The sequence below is a fragment of the Chinchilla lanigera genome, unplaced genomic scaffold (assembly GCF_000276665.1).
Source record: "Chinchilla lanigera isolate Chin_1 unplaced genomic scaffold, ChiLan1.0 scaffold00091, whole genome shotgun sequence".
NCBI lineage: Eukaryota > Metazoa > Chordata > Mammalia > Rodentia > Chinchillidae > Chinchilla > Chinchilla lanigera.
In genome coordinates, this window is record NW_004955492.1 from 3,723,941 (window position 1) to 3,745,058 (window position 21,118).

At 44.4% G+C, this 21,118-nt stretch overlaps 1 protein-coding gene across 4 annotated transcripts in view; it reads right to left on the bottom strand.

The window, feature by feature from the left end:
- Positions 1-21,118, bottom strand: part of Edaradd (EDAR-associated death domain) — a 67,688-nt gene that overhangs the window by 14,122 nt on the left and 32,448 nt on the right. For all 4 annotated transcript variants that reach the window (XM_005404939.2, XM_005404940.2, XM_005404937.2 and 1 more), the window contains one exon: positions 20,620-20,678. In XM_005404939.2, coding sequence (XP_005404996.1) covers positions 20,620-20,678 — 59 coding nt within the window. The remainder of the gene's footprint in view (positions 1-20,619; positions 20,679-21,118) is intronic.

Sequence of the window (21,118 nt, forward strand, 5' to 3'; positions counted from 1 at the left end):
AGAGGGAGAGGGAGAGGGAGAGGGAGAGGGAGAGGGAGAGGGAGAGGGAGAGGGAGCACCAGCCAGCCAAGTAGCCTCTGCGGGAACAGCACTGTCTCGCTTCAATCTTGCACACTTGCCAAATGAAACTTAGAAGGCCGGAAGTCAGGGTTACCGCTGACCCATAGGCTACAGGTAGACCTGCCTTTTCATGCCTGCAGGACTGGGCAGGTTCACTCACTCGTTTATTGACACATCAGTTCAGCTCACTGAATTGGAAACCTGGGCCTTGGGGACAGAGCAGGAGCCTCAGGGCACATCTTGGAGAGACAGAGATGTTAGAAATTAACAGACTGTGTGGTATTTGAGGTCCCTGCTAAAATACGACACTTTCCATGAATAAAACTATATTACATAGCACATTCAGCTGGATTTCTTATAATCTGGAGAAAAAATTTCCCAAAGTCAATGTGTGTTCAAAACCATCCTGGTGACTCAGACAGGGGACGTGGTTTGGTGATACCGTGAAGGTGGAAGGAGACAGTATTCAGATCAATGAATGTCTAGGATCTTTGTTCCTGGCCCTACTATAATACAGTGCACTGGTTAGATTACTATTTAACAGTGAAATCAGAAAAGACTTATTTTTGTGGTTTTGCTGAAACCACACTTATGCATCATTCAACACCTGTCAGCTGAGCAGCTAATGCATACAAGCCTCCACACAGAACCCATGCACAAAGGCAAGAGGGCATGTGCCCTTGACCTTGGAGCCTATCCTCAGAGACCTAGGCAGATAAAGACCATAGGCATAACTAGAAGGCGAGGGAGAAGACACTGAGCTTTGATGGGGTGCAGATGAAGCCGGAGGGCAGAGGTTTGTGCCCACAAACAAAGAGGCTCTTTCCCTGGACACACGTGCTGGGGAGATGCTCCGCTGAGGTCCGGCACTACGGGAAGGGGTATTTAGCCAGGGGCTGAGCAGGACGTGGAAAAGCCATGTTGCTTTGTCACAAAGGCAAGGACAGCAGCAAGTAGAAAAGGAAACGGATAACAGCCTGAGGCCCTTCTGGAGCTGGACTCCCTGTCACAGACAGTGGGAGTCACGAAGGGCTCTCCTCAGGAGGAGGGCATCCTCAGGCAACCTAGGACCCACTGGCAGCGAGCACAGCACACATGGCAGTAGAGGAAGGCCAGGTGGTGGGGACAGGTAGGGGCTGAGGCTGGGGGTAAGAGCTCCTTGGGGAGGGGTGGGAAGGTGAGAGCGACCGCAGAGAAACAGTTGCTGGGGCAAAGCAGGCTCTGCAGGGGTCCTAGATAAGACCAGGTGGCCTGAGATGCTCAGGTGAGAGGGTGTGTGTGACAGCACGGAGTCCCAAAGAACAGGCCAGGCAGGGGATAGAAGCATGGAAGGTGACAATCTGAAGGAGTACCGGGACAGCCACATTTTGGTGGCAGCAGAAGAAAGAAAAAAGCAGAGAAAGGAAGTTGGAGCGAAGGGAGAAGGGAGATCCAGAAGTACAGGAAGGCACGGGCTCTGTGGGTCAAGCGACCTCCAGATTTGGGGCAGAGGCAATGGCACAGCTATCGTGGGGCACTGGAAATGAAGCCAGCTGGCCCCACGGAGGTGGCGGGAAAGTACACACGCGCCTGTGTCTGCCTGGAGTGCCACCAGGGTGGCCCAGCCCTTTGCTAGGCTGGTCCTCCTGTTATCTGTGGGCCTCGGTTTAACAGTCCCTTCTCCCAGGCGCTCCTGCAAGTCCTCGGTGTCCTGTGCACATCATCCCACACAGTGGCTCGTCCTCTGGGGTGCCTCCTCCACACTAGACTGCAACCACACAGGAAAGGACCTTGCGTGCAGTGTAAGCCTCGGACAGCAAGGGTCTGAGGCAGCCACCTCAAATGCCTGGGGAGGGAAGGCAGGTGGGAAAGGGGCAGAGAGGGAGGGCGGAGGCGGTACGCACAGGGTAGAGGTGCTCTCCCTGCCCGCCTCATCCCACCCTGCTCCGTGGCTGCACGCATCCCCACAGTCTCTGCCAGGTCTCACCTGCCCACCTGTCCACTTAGTCACAGCCAAGCAACCCCATGCCTGTTTTTCAGACAGCGGAGGCCTGAGCTGTCCTCAGCGTGGCACGAGCACCGCTCTCCCAGGCCCGCCCTGACCTGCTGCGTGCTGCCCGGGGAAAAAGGAGCCTACGAATTCACGGAGTTACACACCCTGCACTCAGCTGGGTCCCGGCTGCTGCCCTGTAATTCTGGGTTCACCTCTGATCATGCTCCTTCAGGTTCGCTTGGGTCCTGCTCTCCCTTTGTACCCTGAGATGTAGGCTGGGCCAAAGGATTCCTTCAGGATGCCCTCTGGGCTTCTGGACTTGTGCCACCTTCTCTTTCTTCCCTCCTTCTCTGAAAAGATGGTGTCTTCTTCATCTGCAAAGCCCAGATCTCACTCCCTGAACTAAGGCCTAAACAGACTTTTACTATGGCTCTCACCACAAAAGGCAGGGACTGCCTCATTCATCTTTATATCCCCAGCACGAAGCACAGACAGTGTTTAAAGTACGAAATGTGATTAAAAGAGTACAGTGGATGTTTAAAGTTTTAAAACTTTATTATGGTAAAAGATACAGCACCAATAATCCCCCTCAAAATAGTCCTCTCACTTTGGACACACACTTCCCATTGTTCTTGCCACTTTCTGAAGCAGTTCTGGAAGTCCTCTTTTTGTGAGTCTTTATAAAGTATGATCAAAACATAGTGAATGCTGATACTGAGGTCTACCCATACAATGGGATATTATTCAGCCTTGAAAAGGAAGACATACCGGCATGTACTCCAAAAAAGATAACTTTGATGACATTATGCTAAGTGAAATAAGCCAGCCACAGAAGGGTATGATGTCATTTACACAAGGTATACAGAGTTGTCAAACTCAGACAGACAGCAGGGTAGAAGTTGGTGGAGGCTGACAGAAGGGGAACAAGGAGTTGCCATTTAAGGGAGGAAACAGCCTCAGTTTGGGACAGTGAGAGGTCTGTGGACGGACGGTGATGATGGCTGCATGACAAAGCAACTGTCCTTGATGCCCCTTGAGTTGTACCCTTCACAATGGTTAAGATGGTAACTTGACATTATGTGTATTTTACCACAATGCAAAAGAGAAAAATATGAAAAGTGCTCTCTGTCAAATGACAAAGACAAGGGAAGGCGAGGTGCTCTGGGAGCTGGGAGCTCTGGGCGAGATGGGCGGAACGCCACCCAGGAGGTCAGCTGAATGCTGTGCGAACAGCACTTACAATGGGAGAGAAGGGGGAACAGCAGCATCTGCAACCCACATTAACCTATGGCCTAAACGTGTGCTCTCTGGTTTCATCTTTTAAGGCCTACGGCTCGGGTGTGGTTTGCCCCCAGGGGTTCATGTGCTGCAACCTCGGTTGCCAGTGCGGCTGCTGACTGGCGGTGGGGCCCAGTGGGAGCCACGGTGGGGCACTAAAGTGGTTCTCCAGGACCCTAGTTACTCCTCTCACAAGGCAGCTACGGGAGCAAGAATGGGCCCTGCAGTTCTGGGCTTTCTCCCTGGCATGTCGTCGCCCCTCTCTCAGGGACTTCTGCCATGACACTAATGCCACAAGCTCTCACCAGAGGCCCTACACTTGGCGCCATCCAATCATGTCTTCCAGCCTCCAAAACTGTGAGCTAAACAAACCTCTTTTCTTCCTAAAGTACCCAGCATCCCAGACTTATTGTAGTAATGGCAAATAGACTAACACAGGTATGCATTTGGGTAGTTTGTCTCCCTTCCTAAAATATGATGTTAAATTTTTTTAACTCTGGCTGCAAAGAGATTCTCATTTAATTGGGGTGGTGTGGGGCCTGCAGTGTTTTTTTTTTATTAAGAAATTTTAAGGTACTGCAGGGTTGAACACCAATGTTTTATATATATTTAAACAGGCAAATAAAACATCCATTTTATAAAAAACCTTCTCACTGTGGGAATGAGGGTATTATCTTAGATTTGGGCAAAATGTGTTAACTGCTGCCAAGAAATGTCTCAACAGAGTGGAAATTGGCTGACGTATCTGGATTTTGTACTTCGCTTGGCTTATAACTGACGGTCGGGTCCCTCTTCCGCTGAGGGAGCTGGGAGCCTGGGTGCTGCGGGGCAGTTGCCTCTGACAAGTCACACGACACTGCACTACAGCCTGGGAAAGCTCTCAACTCAGAGCTGAACATACAAGAGGTGATCAAAATACAGGGTAAATGTTTAAATGTAAAACTTTATTATGGTAAAAGACACACTGCCATCAATCCTTCTCAAAATACTCTCCCTCACTTGGAATCATTCGGGCTACTTTTGACTCACTTCTGGGAATCCTCTTTTGTGAGTATTTCATATTAAGTGTGATCAAAAACTGTGAATGCAGTTGCTCGGTGCCATCCACCCAAAAGGCAGGTTTGTAAAAACATTACCGTGTCCTCACCTACAGTTTTCACTGGACCTGGCATGGTGCAACTTCTGATTCTTCCTCAAAGTCAAAATGACCAGGACAGGTAAATATTTTGAACAGATTCAGGTCATCAAGGCAGCTATGACACTGCAACTAAAGACATGAAAGAGGACTTTCAGAACTGCCTCAGAAAGTGGCAAGAGTGATAGGATGAATGTGTTTGAAGTGGGGGACTTTGAGGGACTGTGTCTTATTGTAATCAATCTTTAAAAAAATTTTTTTTAATATTCACCATATCTTTTGATCATGCCTTGTACAGTACATGTGGGGATGGATGGACATGACCAAATGTGGACACAGACCCGGAAGTCTGGTTAAATAAATCTACGGGAGGCCTTGATCTGGACTGAGCTCCTGTATTGCGGTGTCTCTGCAGACCAAAATGAAGTCACTTACACTAGGGTTCCACATTACCAAGCTAAACCTGAGCTGTTTACTGGTAAGATCTGACCCTTGCGAAATGAGAAGAGAAAGAGTCAAATTTCCAATCAGCTCTGCTAAAAAAAAAAGGCGGGGGTGGGAGGTGGGGATTCACAACAACCAGTCAGGCCAACCTGAGCTGGCATGATGAGGAAGTCCCCTCTGCTTCAACCCAAGCAAGGAAAGTGACCTGAACTGACCTCACGTAAACCAACCCACTGTTTGCACTCTGCTGTTTCCCTGTCTCTGCTCAAGGCAATTTTCTGCCAGGCCGGTGGGAACACCTGTCTGTTTTGCAGTCTGAATGCTGCAGGGTTCACAAATTGGTGGTAAGAGCCAATTAGACCTTTAACGCAACTTGCTGAAATTCTGCTCTGTGATTTTCTCCACTGGTACCACAGGGCTAGTTTCCTATGAAACATACCTTTTGGGGCTGTCTAGCTTGGTGTTTTTAAATATTTAAGCTCAGCTAGTTAATAAAGAGTTTGTCGCTGCTATTTTGCAAACTGAGTGCAAAGATAACAGAATAGGAAAGCATACCTCAGGCTGATTGACCTGATGTGACCTCAGTCTGGCTGGAAACCATTACAAAGACCAAAGCCAAGTTGTCACCCCCATGCCTGGTGATAGCGACCTACATGACAGGCAAAAAACATGAGAAGAAATGCCTCCTGCCTCACACCATGGTGATGACTTACCAGTGAGGCATCAGTTTGGTTAAACTACTTAATTAGTTACTTTGGGAGGATAACAATTGCTAAAGTTTGATTTCTCTGCCTTAAGAAACTATTTTGGGGTAGGACTGTAGCTCTGTGGTAGAGCACTTGCTTAGCAGGTGTAAGCCCTGGGTTCAATCCCAGTAACACAGACACACAATGATCTTGCAAATATGATTTTAAAGGCCTGGACACAATATTAACATGGCATAGACTTACAGATTTTGCAAAACTTTCTAACATCACCAGCCAGTGGAACTCAAGCAGCCTTTAGAGATGAAAATTCCCAAGACAGATTTGTTATCTGTGTGACTCTTTTGAATGTGTTTGTTAGTTATCCACATCTAAACATTAATGATACGAATTTCCTATTGGGTTTTTCTAAAACTCAGCTCTTTTTCTACAAATTAATTGCTGTCACTGTAAAAATAGCATTTACTTTTTTTTTTATTTTACTTTTTTTCCAGTACTGGGAATCAAACTCACGACCTTGCGCTTGCCAGGCAGGCGCTGTGCTGCTGAGCTAAATCCCCAGCCCCAGCATTTACTTTTAATTGAAGTATAATATGCATATGGAAAAACAGATGTGGGCCAATTTATCTGAAAGTACATTCAAGAAGCTGGCTTTCAAAAACCTATGCAATTCGGGATACATTTACTGACCAGCCAACATTCTAGGCCATGGAATACAGACAGCAACCTGCTGTGGGATTACAATCCAGTAACAGAGTGAAGATGTGTGCAGAGCTAGGCATCGTTGTCCACACTTGTAATTCAAGTTCCTGGGGAAGCTGAGGTTGCATAGGTTTCTGAAAGCCAGCTTCTTTTTTTTTTTTTTTTTGGTTTTTCTCTGGTACCGGAAACCGAACTCACGAACTTGCACTTGCCAGGCAGGCGCTTTTGCCGCTGAGCTAAATCCCCAGCCCCTAAAGCCAGCTTCTTGAATGTACTTTCAAATACATTGGCCCAAGTCTGTTTTTCCATATGCATATTATACTTCAATTAAAGGTAAATGCTATTATTACAGTGACAGCAATTAATTTGCAGAAAAAGAACTGAGTTTTAGAAAAACCCAATAGGAAATTCATATCATTAATGTTTAGATGTGGATAATTAATAAATATGTTCAAAAGAGTCACACAGATAACAAATCTGTCTCGGGAATTTTCATCTCTAAAGGCTGCTTGAGTTCCACTGGCTGGAAGCTGAGGCAGGAGGATCACTAGTTTGAGGGCAGCCTTGGCAATTCAGCAAGACAGTCTCAAAATAAAATTTTTAGAAAGGGTGGGGAATGTAGCTCAGTGGCAGAACACCCAGCCTAGCAGACACACACACACCCATACACACACACATACACACACACACACACAGCATGACCTAGAAATAAATATCAACACTACAGGAATGATGTGTTAAGAAGGCATAAAGACAGCACCAATATGTGCAGGAACTGCCTATGGGAAAACAAGAATTTGAAATAAATGCTACAGTGCTTCGCAAGGATGAGAACAAACCTGTGGGATTGGGTACATTTAACTCTCTCTTCTCTTCAGCAAGTTTTCTGCCTGCTTGCAAGAAAGGCTTGCTACCTCTGGGGTTGAGGTGGGGGTCAAAGGTTGAAGTCACTGAGCCTGCGACTGGGGGCCAGGCGTGCTCGGGTGTAATTTCACACCCGGTACGGTATAAAAGATCAAAGACAAACGGGTTTTTCCTTTGTGTATGAAGTGGGGTTGATTATCGTATAGAAATATCACAAAGCATTTCACAGGAGATTAAAGTTGGTACATGCAAACACAAGTAGACCAGTGGGACATGGATATTACAGAGAGGTGGGGAGTTTCTGCTTATATCTATTTCATTCACAAATCCCAGGCTGCATGATACAAGCCACGCTGGCAGCAGAGGCTAATCAAAGGCTATGTGATGAGGAAGCACATTCACAGACACTCCGATCTGCAGTTTTCCTGCGGTGCATAATTATGTCCAGCTGATGGACCACTTAGTGCACCATAGTGTGGGCACCTAGTGTCATAGGACACGTTTACTAAAGCCCAAATACCATCTACATTTTTGGAGGGTTTATTCCAATATTTTTTTAGCTTGAAAAAAATATCAAAAGCACACATGAAAAGGCAAAAATTACTCAAAACCATACTTTTCTTTTTCTAACAAAGCAAAAACAGATGTGAAAAATCTCTTTCTCTCAATCTCTCATCCCATCTTCCGGTCCAGTCCCAGTCCCCACAGGTGCCTGGTGACAGTCTGTGCAGACCTGCCCCGAGTCCTTAGGCACAGCCACACCTGTACAGAGGTGTGTAAAGTCCCAAACCACACTGTCTGTTACCACCCAGCTGGTACGCTCTCTCTTCAGCTCAGAAAGAATTACAAGGCTGAGAGTCCAGAGGGGACTGAGTAAAAGTATTTATAGTAGAGCAAGAGCAGAAAGCAGCATTTATTGCAAAGCAAAAACAAATAGCTTCCAGGCAAATGAACCTGGAAGAGGGCCGACAAGGGCTGTCCAAGGGACTCTTCTGTCTAGGGGTCTTTATACCCCAAAATGATCACCACTCAGCCAATTTGAGATCAACCCATGGGGTTACAACAAGAAAGTCTGATGTAGATATGGACCTATCAGAGCTCAGGGTATGTAGCAGGTGTATACTTGTAAGTACCATTAATTGTAGCTAAATAGAAGAAAGCCATTTTTTAGAGGGGTAGGAATATCTTATTTCTGGGCACAAAAATCTCACCAATCTAATAAAGCCTCCATTTGCTGAGCCCCCACATGTCTGGCCTCAGTCACTGACACACCCTCCACTGACTGCTTCTGACTCCCTCTTTGGCTTGGCCTTCTCCTGGCTGCCTGTAACTCCTTTACCGGGACCCTACTCCAGGCCTCCACACACACACAAACTACTAGGCTCCTACCCTTGGCTTTCTTAACCGAGTCAATGTATGGCCTTCAACTGTGTCCTGGAAGTCTTCTTACAAAGCACAATTGTTACTTATGATTTCCTTGTCTTCTTTCTACCTATCTTTTATTTTTTCTACCCTAACTCAGGTCTACAAATTGCTTCATCTGTTTGTACATCACACACATTTTTCAAAGCCAGAAATCACTCTTCTTTTTAATGGTTTAACAATACCACATAGTGTCTACGTACCATAGTTTAATCCACCAGTTCTAACTAATGGGCCTGGAAGGTACCTGCAACTCTCTTTTTCAAATGATCGTGAGGTAGATCTTATGCTCTGGTTCCTGTAGGATCGGTCCTTAAAGTGAGACTGCTAGATCAACAAGCAATAGGTGCTACCAAAATATTTTCCAAACAGTTGTGTCAGTGTAGACACAACTACCGTTACTGGCTGCGTGTGAGGGCAATGGTACCTGCTACCCAGACCAACTGAAGTCCAGGTGAAATCTTATTTAACCTGCCTGTAAAATCCAAAGGCATTACAGTCAACATAATACTGAACAGTGAGAAACCATTAAGCCAAACAATTAAAACTAATCAAATACAGAATTGTTCCATTTTCATTACTAACTTTGTGTATGTGGTACTGGGGGCTGTACTCAAGGCCTTCACACTGAGCTACATCCAAAGCCCTTTTTATTTTTTTTTGTATTTATGAGACAGAATCTCACTAATTTGCTAAGCTGTCCAGGCCGGGCTCAAATTTACGATTCTCCTGCCTCAGCTTTGAGAGTGCTGGGATTACAAGGATGTACCACTATGCCTGGCAATTTAATTATTTATTAAAAAAAAAACTTAGGATATGCTGTTCTTAAGGAAACAACTTAGCTATGTTAGGTGCTAGAAAGCAGCTTACTTTTACCCTTTGGCTTGTCCATGTATTATCATAAATGTTTTATCTTGAACTGGTCCAAAAATGGAAATAAATCAAAGCCATTGGCATTAACAGATTACATCAAATCAGAATACTATGCTCATGCCCACAGATGCAGCCAGCATACAAGGAAGAAGCTCATTGCAAGATCATGATCTGCAATAAATTCAGCCTAGAAAAATAAGATGCACACTCAGAGGGAGTTAAGTACTAATGGGAGATAAAGTCAGATTTCTATCTGTTTTGGGCAAAACTGTCTAAGGTTATCAAAAGATGGGAAGATCTTCAGTACTACTACAAAGCAAAACAAAGCAAAGCAAAGCAAAACAAAACACCACGGGAAAATAAGTTCCATGGCTTCAAAGACCCAAGTTCATCTAGTGTTACTTATTTTTAACAGTTAATGGTTAGAGTGTGTATTGTAACATGGCATCCAAGATCTCCTTCCTAAAGGCTGGATGGGCGGCTCTATAGGCTGATATGGAAGCAGATGTGTCAATAAAGAGCAAAGGGAACTGGTGCACGGGCCGTGGTGTGCATGTGTGTGTGCATGTGTGTGTTTGCACGTGTTTAAGGCCAAGTTCACAGCACAGAAGAGGTGACTTCCCATACAGCAAGACCAATCTCTTGAGATTCCTTCTCTCTTTCCCAGTTGATCAGAGAGTTCTATTTAAGAATCCTTTCATGGCCTGTTTAAGAAAATGCACTCTGAAAAAAATAAAGTCAGGTATGGTGATGCACATCTGTAATTCCAGAAATTGGGAGGCCGAGGCAAGAGGACTGCTAGAGTTTGAGGCCAGCCTGGGCTACATAGGAGTTCAGGACCAACCTAAACTACCACAGAAAGACCCTGTTTAAAAAACAAGAAAGTGCAGTCTGGTAGACTACAGCTGGAAGGCTGAAGGGAATCCCTCTCAGAGTGAAAAATACCAAGTACACATCCTACAGAAAGCTTATAGTTTTACCTAGTAACACTAATTCCTCATTCTATAAACTTCTTATTGGGGTGAAGGAGTTACCAAATAAGCCAGCACTATCTGATTTTTCCCTCAGAGAGAAACTGAAGGACCCACCGGCACGAAACAGACCTTGTCAGGGCTTGAAAGGATTGCTGCCTATCCAGAGGGGCAGGCAGGGGCCTGCAGGGCTGCCTCACGCCAGATACCACCTCGGCAAGTGCGGCGTGGCCGTGCCCTGTTATTATCAGGCGCATAATGGCTTCAGCTCTGCAGGCAGGCTGGTGAGCTGTGGTTCTGCCAAGACAGTGAGCTGTTGGATGGGATTCTGCCGACTGCCTCTCAATCCAATGCAAAGAAAGGAGCAGCCTATCCACCTGCCAATTTGGTTCCTGGAGCATTTACTTGGGCTAGTCTCACTAGGGAGAAGCCTCTAATCTCCCTGGATTTCTGCAAGGGGGACAGACAACACCAACTCAGAAATACTGGGCCATCAACCATCTTATGTCCCCTCCTCTAACCGAGGGGCTCACCAGCATGACTTCCTAGGTCCCCTTTGGCTTTGTCCTAGTCCATTTTCTGTTGCTATAACTGAATACCACAGACTGCATGATTAAAAAGCTGGGCTCCCAGTTCTAGAGGGTGGAAGTCCAAAATGAGCGCGCGGGGGGGGGGGGGGGCACATCCTGTGAGGACAATGTCCTCCTGTGACAGAACATGGTGGGAGGGGAAGCAAAGGAGACGAGGGAGTGGAGACAGAGGGAGGAGTGGAGGGAGGGAGGGAGGGAGGGAGAGAACGAGAATATATGAAGGGCAGCCACTCTTAGCCAGGTGTGGTGACCTGTCTGTAGTCTCAGCACTCTGGGTGGCTGAGGCAGGAAGAATGCTGAGGATTAGCTTAGTACAAAGGCCCTGGGTTCAGTCCATCATACCGTACAACAAACAAAACAAAATAAAACAAAAACCCTACCACTTTTGCCCCACTACCTCACTCCAAGAGGAGGCATTCGTCTGTTCAGGAGGGTGGGGCTCCGAGGACCTAGCCACTCTTACGGGGGCCACCACCTCGCAATTCAGCCACACTGAGGACTGCCAAGTTGTCAGACTCACTTTCTAAACGGTCGGGACAAGCAAGGCCAAGTCAGCCCTCCCATTCCGTAGTGGCTGGCACTGAGTTTAAGGGACAAGGTACACCAGAGCAGGCTCTGGCAGTGTTCGCAGATGCTGGGAGGAAGGCACAGGTGGTGTGCGGGTCAAAGTCACGAGGGAGAGTCCCATCTACGACAGAAAAGAGGTGCTCTCGAAAGGGTTCTCAATTAATAAAACAGTACCTTTCCTTTCTTTAAAAAATTTCTTATTGGGTAGCATTTTCGCCCTAAGACTAGGCCTCGCCCTCTCGTGGCTTGCTTACTGGGAGTATGGCCTGACAGTCTGGCATAGGACTGGTCAGTATCAAAGTCCCCCAGTAGGAAAGCACCGAAGTAATATAGCAGAGACTGCAGTAGAATATGCTAGAAGTGGGTGTGACATCACATATTTTCTTTCTGTCTTTCTTTTATTTTCATGTCTTTTTGATACAGGGCTTCACTATGCAGTTCAGGCTTTGAACTCACTTTGTAGCCCATGCTGCTGGCCTCAAACTCACAGAGATCCTCCTGCCTCAGCCTCTGCAGTGATGGGATTACAGGTGTGTGCCACCACGCCCGGCCACATATTTTCCTGACATCTTCAGAATTCTGACTGGGCCCAAGCTGCTGACAATGGTATGTCCACATTTTACAGAGGGACAGATGCAAGATATCTCTCCCCAAAGGACCACCTTACAAAGGGCCCAAAATGGTGGACTACCTTTGTCTAAAGCCCTACCTTCAGCTGGGGAGGCTGAGGCAGGAATATCAAAAGTTTGAGCCTAGTCTGGGACTTAGCTAGACCTATCTCAAAATATAAAATAAAAAGAGCTGGGAATGTATCTCAGTGTGAAGGCCCTTTGTTCAATTCTCAGTACCTTTAAAAAAAAAAAAAATGAAGGGATTTCTTTGAAAGGACTCATAGTAGGAGTTACAGCTCAGGCTGCTCTCTGCCCTACCCATGCCAAAGGACGGGCCTTAGGATCACCATGTGGGGCCGCTGGCCAAAAGAAGCCAGCTCTCACTCCCCAGACAGGCGACTACTGACCTGCAGAGACTACCAGGTTCACCCCTCTGCCACCCATAGCTGCATGTGTGAGGGTCACGAAGCCTACAGGGGCTGCCCGGTGGTGGGCTGAGGGACTATGTTTTCCCTGGGTCAAGTGGACCTTACAATAGGTTCATTTAACCCACGGCCAGGCATTTATTCCTCCTGTGCAGCAACTGTGTTTAGGGGAAGAGAGTGGGGGGGGGCATCAGAATCACCTACGAGGCTTTTCAAACCACTCCCTCCCCGAGGCATTTGTTAGGGGCCAGAGTGGGATGGGGAGAGCTTCGGAGGCTCAAGCTACAGCCTGGCCACTTCCTTCTCTCTGCTTTGCCGCGGCTCTCGAAGACTGCAGTCACCTGCAGCGTGCAGTAGCCAATGTCTCTCCACCCTCCCAAGGAACAGGACTGACCCACTGCAGGACAGGGCCTAGGACACCCCTCGAAGAGCAGGTCTGGGGCCGTGTGCCTCGATGAGCCTTGGGTGGTAGCTGTTCCCAGAGCCGGAGTCTCATTAGCTTAGCCCTGCTGCCAGTGTCTGGAGAGAGGAGGCTGACCATGCACCCTCTGCATACACAGCGCGCGGGCAGTGAGGAGGCCCTGCCGCCTGAGCTCCAGGTAGTACAGCCTTCTTTAAGACTCAGCAAAAGTTCATCACTTGCTCTGGAGCCTTGAACACAGCTCTGATTCTGATTCCCTCTTAAAATCAGCCTCTTTTTTCTCCTCCCCTGCTTTATTTTTCTTTATAACATCTATTACCATTAGTAGTGCTTTGTATTAGGCGAATGTGTTCCTTGTTAGACTTGACTATTCGTTACCTAAGGTGTGATGTGATGCGATGTGATGTGATATACCTGACAAAATTCAGGAGCTAAAACAATTTAACTCACATCACAACAACTCCATGAGGTAGGTATATTATGTGCTCTCTTATTACTATGCACCACTATTTTGCACATGGGGAAACAAAGGCACTGAGTAATGTGAGCCTTGTCCAAGTCCTCAGGGCCGTCGATACAGACTCCGACATACCTGTAACAGTGACCACTTGTCCTGCTGTGCCCTCTCCTCATCCACTGGTACAAGGCCCTGAGGGCAGGGAACCTGTCTTTTGTTCACCATCATGTCTGAACAAATGACCATTCATTCCCACACCTCAATGAGAGTCTGCTCCATGCATGACACCGGAGGACAAATACACACAAGGACGGGTTCTCTGCCTCTGAAGAGCAGACAGGCAGTGCAGGAGTCCAGTACAGGCCATTTCTAACTTTTTAAAAACAAAACCCATGAAAAACATGTAACACTATTTTCCATACAGTGTCTGAAACAAAAATTACTAAAATAATTCTATTTCATGCATAGCACAAAACACATTTTCTTTCTCCCTTCACTTTGGCTCATTCGTGCATGTGCTTGCTCTCTCTCTCTCTCTCTCTCTCTCTCTCTCTCTCTCTCTCTCTTTCTCTCTCTCTCACTGAAGGACTGAACCCCAGGCCTTTACAGTGAACTACAACTCCAACTCTTTTTATTTTTTAAGACAAGGTCTCTTTAAGTTGCCTGGGCTGAGTTCGAACTTGCCATCCTCCTGCCTCAGGCTCCCACAGTGCTGGGATTACGGGCATGTACCACCATGCCCAGACCAACACATTTTCTATTTTATCCGATTGTATTTTACTTATTTCATTAGCAGAAATATTGGTCAAGATCTAATAAATCTATGAATATCCAATCTGTGTCACCTGAAATTTGAAAAACACTGAATGAAATTACAGTAAGAAATTATAGTCATACAAAGTGCTATAAAAAGGTGTGCACAAAAGTGTTCCCCTCAGTGCCTTTGTTTCCCATCTGTAACCCAGTGGAGGATAGTAATGACAGCAATAATGTCAAGATGCCAGTTTTCCCCAAGCTGATCTTATAGAGTCAATGCAATTCCAATCAAAGCCTCAGGAAGATGGTTTGTTAATATTGACAGACTGGGGCTGGGGATTTAGCTCAGCGGCACAGGGCCTGCCTGGCAAGTGCAAGGTCGTGAGTTCAATTCCCAGTACTGGAAATCCCCCCCCGCCAAAATATTGACAGACTGACCCTGGTAAGTCCAAAGACCTGGAACAGTCAATCAAGGTAGAAGAACAATGGCAGAAGACTGGCACTATCTGACTAAGACATGCTGTACAGCTATAGTAACCAAGCAAGGAGTATGCAAATAGATCCATGGGACAGAATAGAGTCCAGAAACAGATCCATATAAATACAGGCAACTGGCCTTGACAGAGGAAGGAAAGGCAATGCAATGGAGCATAGTAAGTCTTTCCAAACAATGGTACTAGCACAACTGGACTTGCATGCATGTGCATGCACACACGCACACACACATATGCACAACCTAAAGGTAAAATGCAAAACTTAGAAGATAATATGAGGGAATATCTAGCTGACTTCAGTATGTTGATGACCTTTTAGGTGCAAAGGCAAACAACCTATGAAAGAAAAAAACTGATAAACTGGACCCCATTAAAAGTAAAAATTCTTGGTTTACAAAAGACACTGCCAAAAGAGTGGGAAGAAAAGCCAGAGATTGGGAGAAAATATTTGCAAAAGACTTATTTGATAATGGACTGTCATGCAAAATATCTAAAGAAACCTAAAATTGAACAGTAAGAACACAACCAACCAACAAATGGGTAAAGGGCCTGAAGAGACACCTCATTTAAAAAGATATACAAATGGCAAATATTAAAAGAGGCCTCATATCATATATTGTCATGGAAATGCAAGTTAATGAAAAGATACCACTAGATACCTGCTAGAAAGGGAAAAATCTGGAGCACTGACAACGGCAAATGCTGGGAAGTATGCGGAGCAACAGGAATTCTCATTCACTGCTTGCAGGAATTCCAATGCAGCAGACACTTTGGAAACCACTGGCATTTTCTTACAAAACTGAACTAATTACCATATGATTTAGCAGTCACTGTCCCTGGCATTTATTCAGAGTTGAATACTTATACCCACATGAAATGCTGCACATGGATGTTTATAGCACTTTTATTCATAACTCTGATGCAACCAAGATGTCCTTCCAGAGATAAATGGATAAATAAACTGGTACATTCACACAAGGGAATATTACTCAGTACTAAAAAGCAATGAGCCATCAAACATGAAAAGACATGGATGAACCTTAATTGTGTATTACTAAGTAGAAAAAGCCAAGGATAACAACCCTGTGACATTCTGGAAAAAGTAAAACTATAGGGATAGTAGGGCAGTCAGAGGTGGCAAGGGGCTAGAGGAAGGGAGGACGCATAGGCAGAGCATAAAAGATTCATAGGGCAGTGAAAATATTCTGTATGATTCTATAATAGCACAGACATGACATGAGATGTTTCCAAAGCCACCAAGGCTCGGCCCAAGTGTGAGCCCAATGAACACCCATGGACTTCAGGTGGCCGTGATGTGTCAAAGTAGATTTATTAACGATGACAAATACTCCACAGGAGTCAGGGGACAATGACAGTGTGGGAGGCTATGTATGCGGGGGTAGATGTTAAATAGGAAATCTCTGAACCTTCCACTCAGCTTTTCTGTGTACCTGAAAGTCCTCTGAAACATAAAGTGTATGAAAAATTGTTTAAAAAGCAAAGGGGAGGGGCTGGGGATTTAGCTCAGTGGCACAGCACCTGCCCGGCAAGCGCAAGGTCGTGAGTTTGATTCCCGGTACGAGAAAAAAACAAAACAACAAACAAAAAAAAAAAACAAAGGGGAACTGACTATGGTTTACTGATAGGGAGTGAAAAAACGACAGATCATCCACCAAGAAAACTAGGGGTCTTCAGGGTGTAGGAGGCACGGAGCCTTGGGTTTCTGTTGCTCTAGAGTGTTCATCTGCTTTTCCCACTGCCTAGATAAGCCCTGGGGTCACCACTTAGAAACCCCCATACCTTCCGCCTACTACTGTCTTAAGAGTCCAGGCTCTGGGACCCAGCTTCTGCTCTAGTTCCCTCTGTCACCCTGTCCTCAGAGCCTCTGCCTACACCATCCCTCCTACCGGAGGAGTCACACCCTGGCTCAGGTCCTAGACTCATTTCCATGTCACAGATGACTGGATCGTCCTGCCCTTGACCATGACATCTGCAAGGCCATGGCACAGCATGATGACGGTGAGACCCCAGAGCGAACCAGATAAAACTCCTGTGACACAGTGAATAACACAGCCAGGATAGACAAAGTATAATAGAAAATTGTTTGCAAACAGGTTTTCTTTTTATAATTATGCATATGAAAATGTACCACAGTGACCAAAACTGTATTAGAATGGTGGAACTGTGGATGAGTTCTCTCGTTTTCCTAGATTCTGAACTTTATTAGTGTGTTTTAAAATAAAATTTTAAAATAGTTTCAGATGTACAGAAAATTTAAGAAAACAGTATAGAGGTCCTATGTGCCTGCATCGTTTCCCTTATGATTAACTTCTTGCATTAGCGTGACACTTCTGTAGTAACTAAATGAGCCGAGAATTAATGTGATTTCTAAAACTTCACAACTTAGTTTTGACAAACCTAGTAACAGAGGAAACACCACTCTTTCCATAACCTCTAATTTCAGTTTAGCATCCTAATTTTACTGTTTTTCTTATTTTTAGTATTAGTTCAGACTCTTCTTGGTATGAATTCTTGGCTACAAACTGGAACAAATTTGGCTTTACTCTCATGAGCCATCTACCTGTGTGTGTAGTTTAAAATGTTACTGTTTGACATACATGTGCAAGCACTGCATTGTTTCTCTAGTGTAAAGCCTGAAAGAGTTAATTTAATCTAGGAGATATGATAGACATTGAGAATTGATAGGAAAGCACTCATAGGTAAAGGATAACTGGAATATGGGAAAAGAGAAGGGAAAGAAGGAGAAAGTTTGTATATATGTATATGCAGGATAGTTAACACGGGTGTTCTACTGTCCTGTGTTTCCTTGCTGAAAGAAACTGTCAGTGAGGCATTGGTTGATTAGCTTTGTATGTCTATATGTGTTTTCATGAGAAACTACATTGAAGATATCAATATGTAATACAATAAGCATTGTTAATTCCCTACCACTCTGTTTGTAACTCTGTAATGTCTGTACTGATCCTATGCTATTTTGTAAAATGTTGTCGGTCTGTTAGTATTTTCCTCCTTTAATTTCTAAAATAAAATAAAAATTAAAAAAGAAAAAAAAAAGTTACTGTTTGAAAAGGGATATAGAAAATGTCTTTAAAAATTTTTTTTTTCTGAGACAGGGTTCCTCTATGTAGTGCAGCCTGGCCTTGAATGAGTTTATGTAGCCCATGGCTGTGAACTCACAGTGATCCTCCTGCCTCAGCCTTCCAAACACTGGGATTACAGGTGTGCACCACCATGCTCAGCTAAAAAATATCTTTAATATAAAATATACTGGAAACTATTTATACACATGAGCCACACACACATCCTAGAACCTGATTTTTGTGTGTACTCCTTCCCCAACAAGTCTATACATTCTGATTTGGCTCTTACATCCCTGTCTTCCCCTCCTTACCTTCTACACCCAAAAATATACAGATCATACACTGGGGATGCAGCACAGTGGTAGAACACTTGCCTCGAATGTACAAGGCCCTGTATTCTATCCCCAGCATGAGAGAGACAGACAGACGACACATAGATAGACAGACACACAGAGAACAGCCAGGCACAGTGGTGTACTCCTTGCAATCCCAGCGTTCTGGAAGGCTGAGGTAGGAAGATCACAAGTTTAGCCCAGCCTGTACACCTTGCAGCTTACTGAGACCGTGTCTCAAAATTAAAAAAATAAAAAGGGCTGGGGATTATCTCAGTGAGGGGCCTCAGTACAAAAACAACAGTAACACCTCAGTCCAAGTCCCTCAGATTACATGCTCAATAAATACTAACTGTAATCAACTGAAGGAACAGGAGAGCTCCAGTGGATAGGATACTGATTTTAAATGACTAAAAACCAAGGGTTCTTTGTAGGATTTTGGGTGAAACTTTAATTTCTGTCACTAGACACCCACAATATTTTTCCTCTGTAGGATTCAAGGAAAGGCATCAGAAATTAAGTCTTAGCAAAAGTGGATTTTAGTTTTCAAATTACAAGAATCATTTCCAACTTGCTTTTAATGTCTAAACTATAGAAAATGGAGAGTTGCTTTCACTTTTTCTCTTTTAAACGTTTCTTCTCTCGTGAGTTTTCTTTGTTCTCAGTGCCAAGTTGATTTCAAAGAATTTTTCTGGGTATCCATCAGTTAGAACAAATCCTATAGATTACACAAAGAAATAACCAACTGAAGTAGCAAGCTACAGCCCTACTTTTTTATAGAAGGCATTCTGTTTTAAACTTGAACCTTAAAAATCTCAAATAGATCTCTGACCCCCCTACACCTTTTTTTGTTGATAAACATATATTCATCCTTTAGGACAGTTTGTTTTTTTTTTTTTTTTTTTTTTTTTTTTGGTTTTTCTCCGGTACCGGGAACCGAACTCACGACCTTGCGCTTGCCAGGCAGGCGCTTTTGCCGCTGAGCTAAATCCCCAGCCCCCTTTAGGACAGTTTGTATGAAACAGCCCTGACTGTAACATTAAAATCTAAAAAACACTAACAGTATCATAATGTAAATTCTATGCCTTATCTAAAGTACTCTTGGAATTTCCCTAAAAACAAATTTAAAACAAAAAAATGCAGTGTTCTTTTATCTTTAAGGAAATCTGTATCATATTTAAAAACCTAATGAGCAAAATTTTGTTAAAGAAATTAAAAATTACATGAAAAAAAATTATGCTTTTGGCTTAGTGAAATAGTTTAAGTTCTGTCAGTGCAGAAGTCAGTCACTATAATTTGAAGGAAAAAGCTAAATATCAAAACTAAAGAGGAATAATCTCATATTCACAGCCAATGATTAATAACCGCCAAAGAAAGTTAAAAGTACTACAGGCAATTTTCAAGAGAGCCCATGCTATGCAATTAAATTGCTTATCAATTATTATGTAACTTGCTCAATCACAGAGGTGATTAAAGGGCCCAAGAATATCAGTACTAAAAACAGACTGATGTTTTTAAAGAAAGAGTAAGCAAAGGTGTTAAAAATCAACTTGGCATATGAACCAAACAAGTGTGAACCAGCCTGTCTGGAGGCAACACATGCTTTTTGTTTTTTTTTTTTTGGTCTTTTTTGAGACAAGGTTTCGCTATGGAGTTCAGACTGGCCTTGAGCTCACTTTCTAGCCCAGGCTGCTCTCGAACTTGCAACAATCCTCTTGCCTCAGGAAAACACATGCTTTTTGAGACATTTAATGCTTTACTCAGTGTTCAGCAGATTTGAGGTGTTGTGCAGTTGTGCACATGAGCTCTGAGTGAGTGCAAACAGTGGTGGATCGGACAGGGCAAGAAGTAACTGAAGCCTACGGTGACCCAGAGAAGCCTGGAAAGGAGGTACATCCGGAGGTGAGCAGTAAAGTCACACTTCCACGCACAATCTGAACTTCAATTAATCTTTTAAAATCAGAACAGAACAAACATGCTTTTTAGGAAAAGACAGTAAGACAATAATAGGCTAAAGTCTGACTTCTAAAATCTGAAAAAAGGACAAGTTTTATTAACCATTACAAAAATGTTGTATTATATTATCTAGTATTGGTCTGCCTTTAAAAATAATTTTTCCCACCTATCGCTTGCCAATTGCACGTAAAAAGAAAGAACAATTTTCTTTCCTAAGTCACCAATATCGATGCTCTATTCTGGCATGTAAATACACACTTAATTCAAGGAACGGACTAAAGCTACTAGTTATTAGAAATTAGAAAATTTGTACAGACATGCTATCTAACTGGGATACTTAAAGATTATTTTCCCAGTTATTTCATGACCAAGAAATCCTGTTATTCATTCTTTGTTTTTAAACCTCTATCAAATCATTCTTTTGAAAGTTTAGTTTGATTATCATACACCTAAGGTGGTAACAAATAGTTGAAATTTTTCTTACCTGATGTTGCTCATCAGAATTTGGTGGAGAGTTCAAAGTAACTGTATCACACTCTTCGGCTACGAGGGAAAAAGACACAAAGCTTGATAAAAGAAAGCATATATTCTCATGGAAGATCTAAAATTAAGGCTCACTATCACGGTGTTGCCTCAACACCTAGTAAAATTGGGAGAGCCTGGAATCATCACCTAACTTCAAGTTCCTCTCCCAAGTTTTCTTATCAGGGGATTAGGCACAATTCTGCTTCTTTTGGGGCAGTTCCCAACCAACCCATGCAATTATTCAAAAAACCAATCATGCGTCCGCTCCGGAGGTAACCAGGGACACCCCACCCCTTTGCTGCATTAGCCTGGTGAGCATCCTGGCCGCTGTGCCCGCAGTGTCCTAGACGTGGTTTGTGAGTGCACACCCAGCACTGGTGCAGGTGGGCCCCTGTAAGGTCTGCAGAATCTGCCCGGCACTTGGTGCATGTCATTCTGGCAAAGGCAGTGACCTGCCT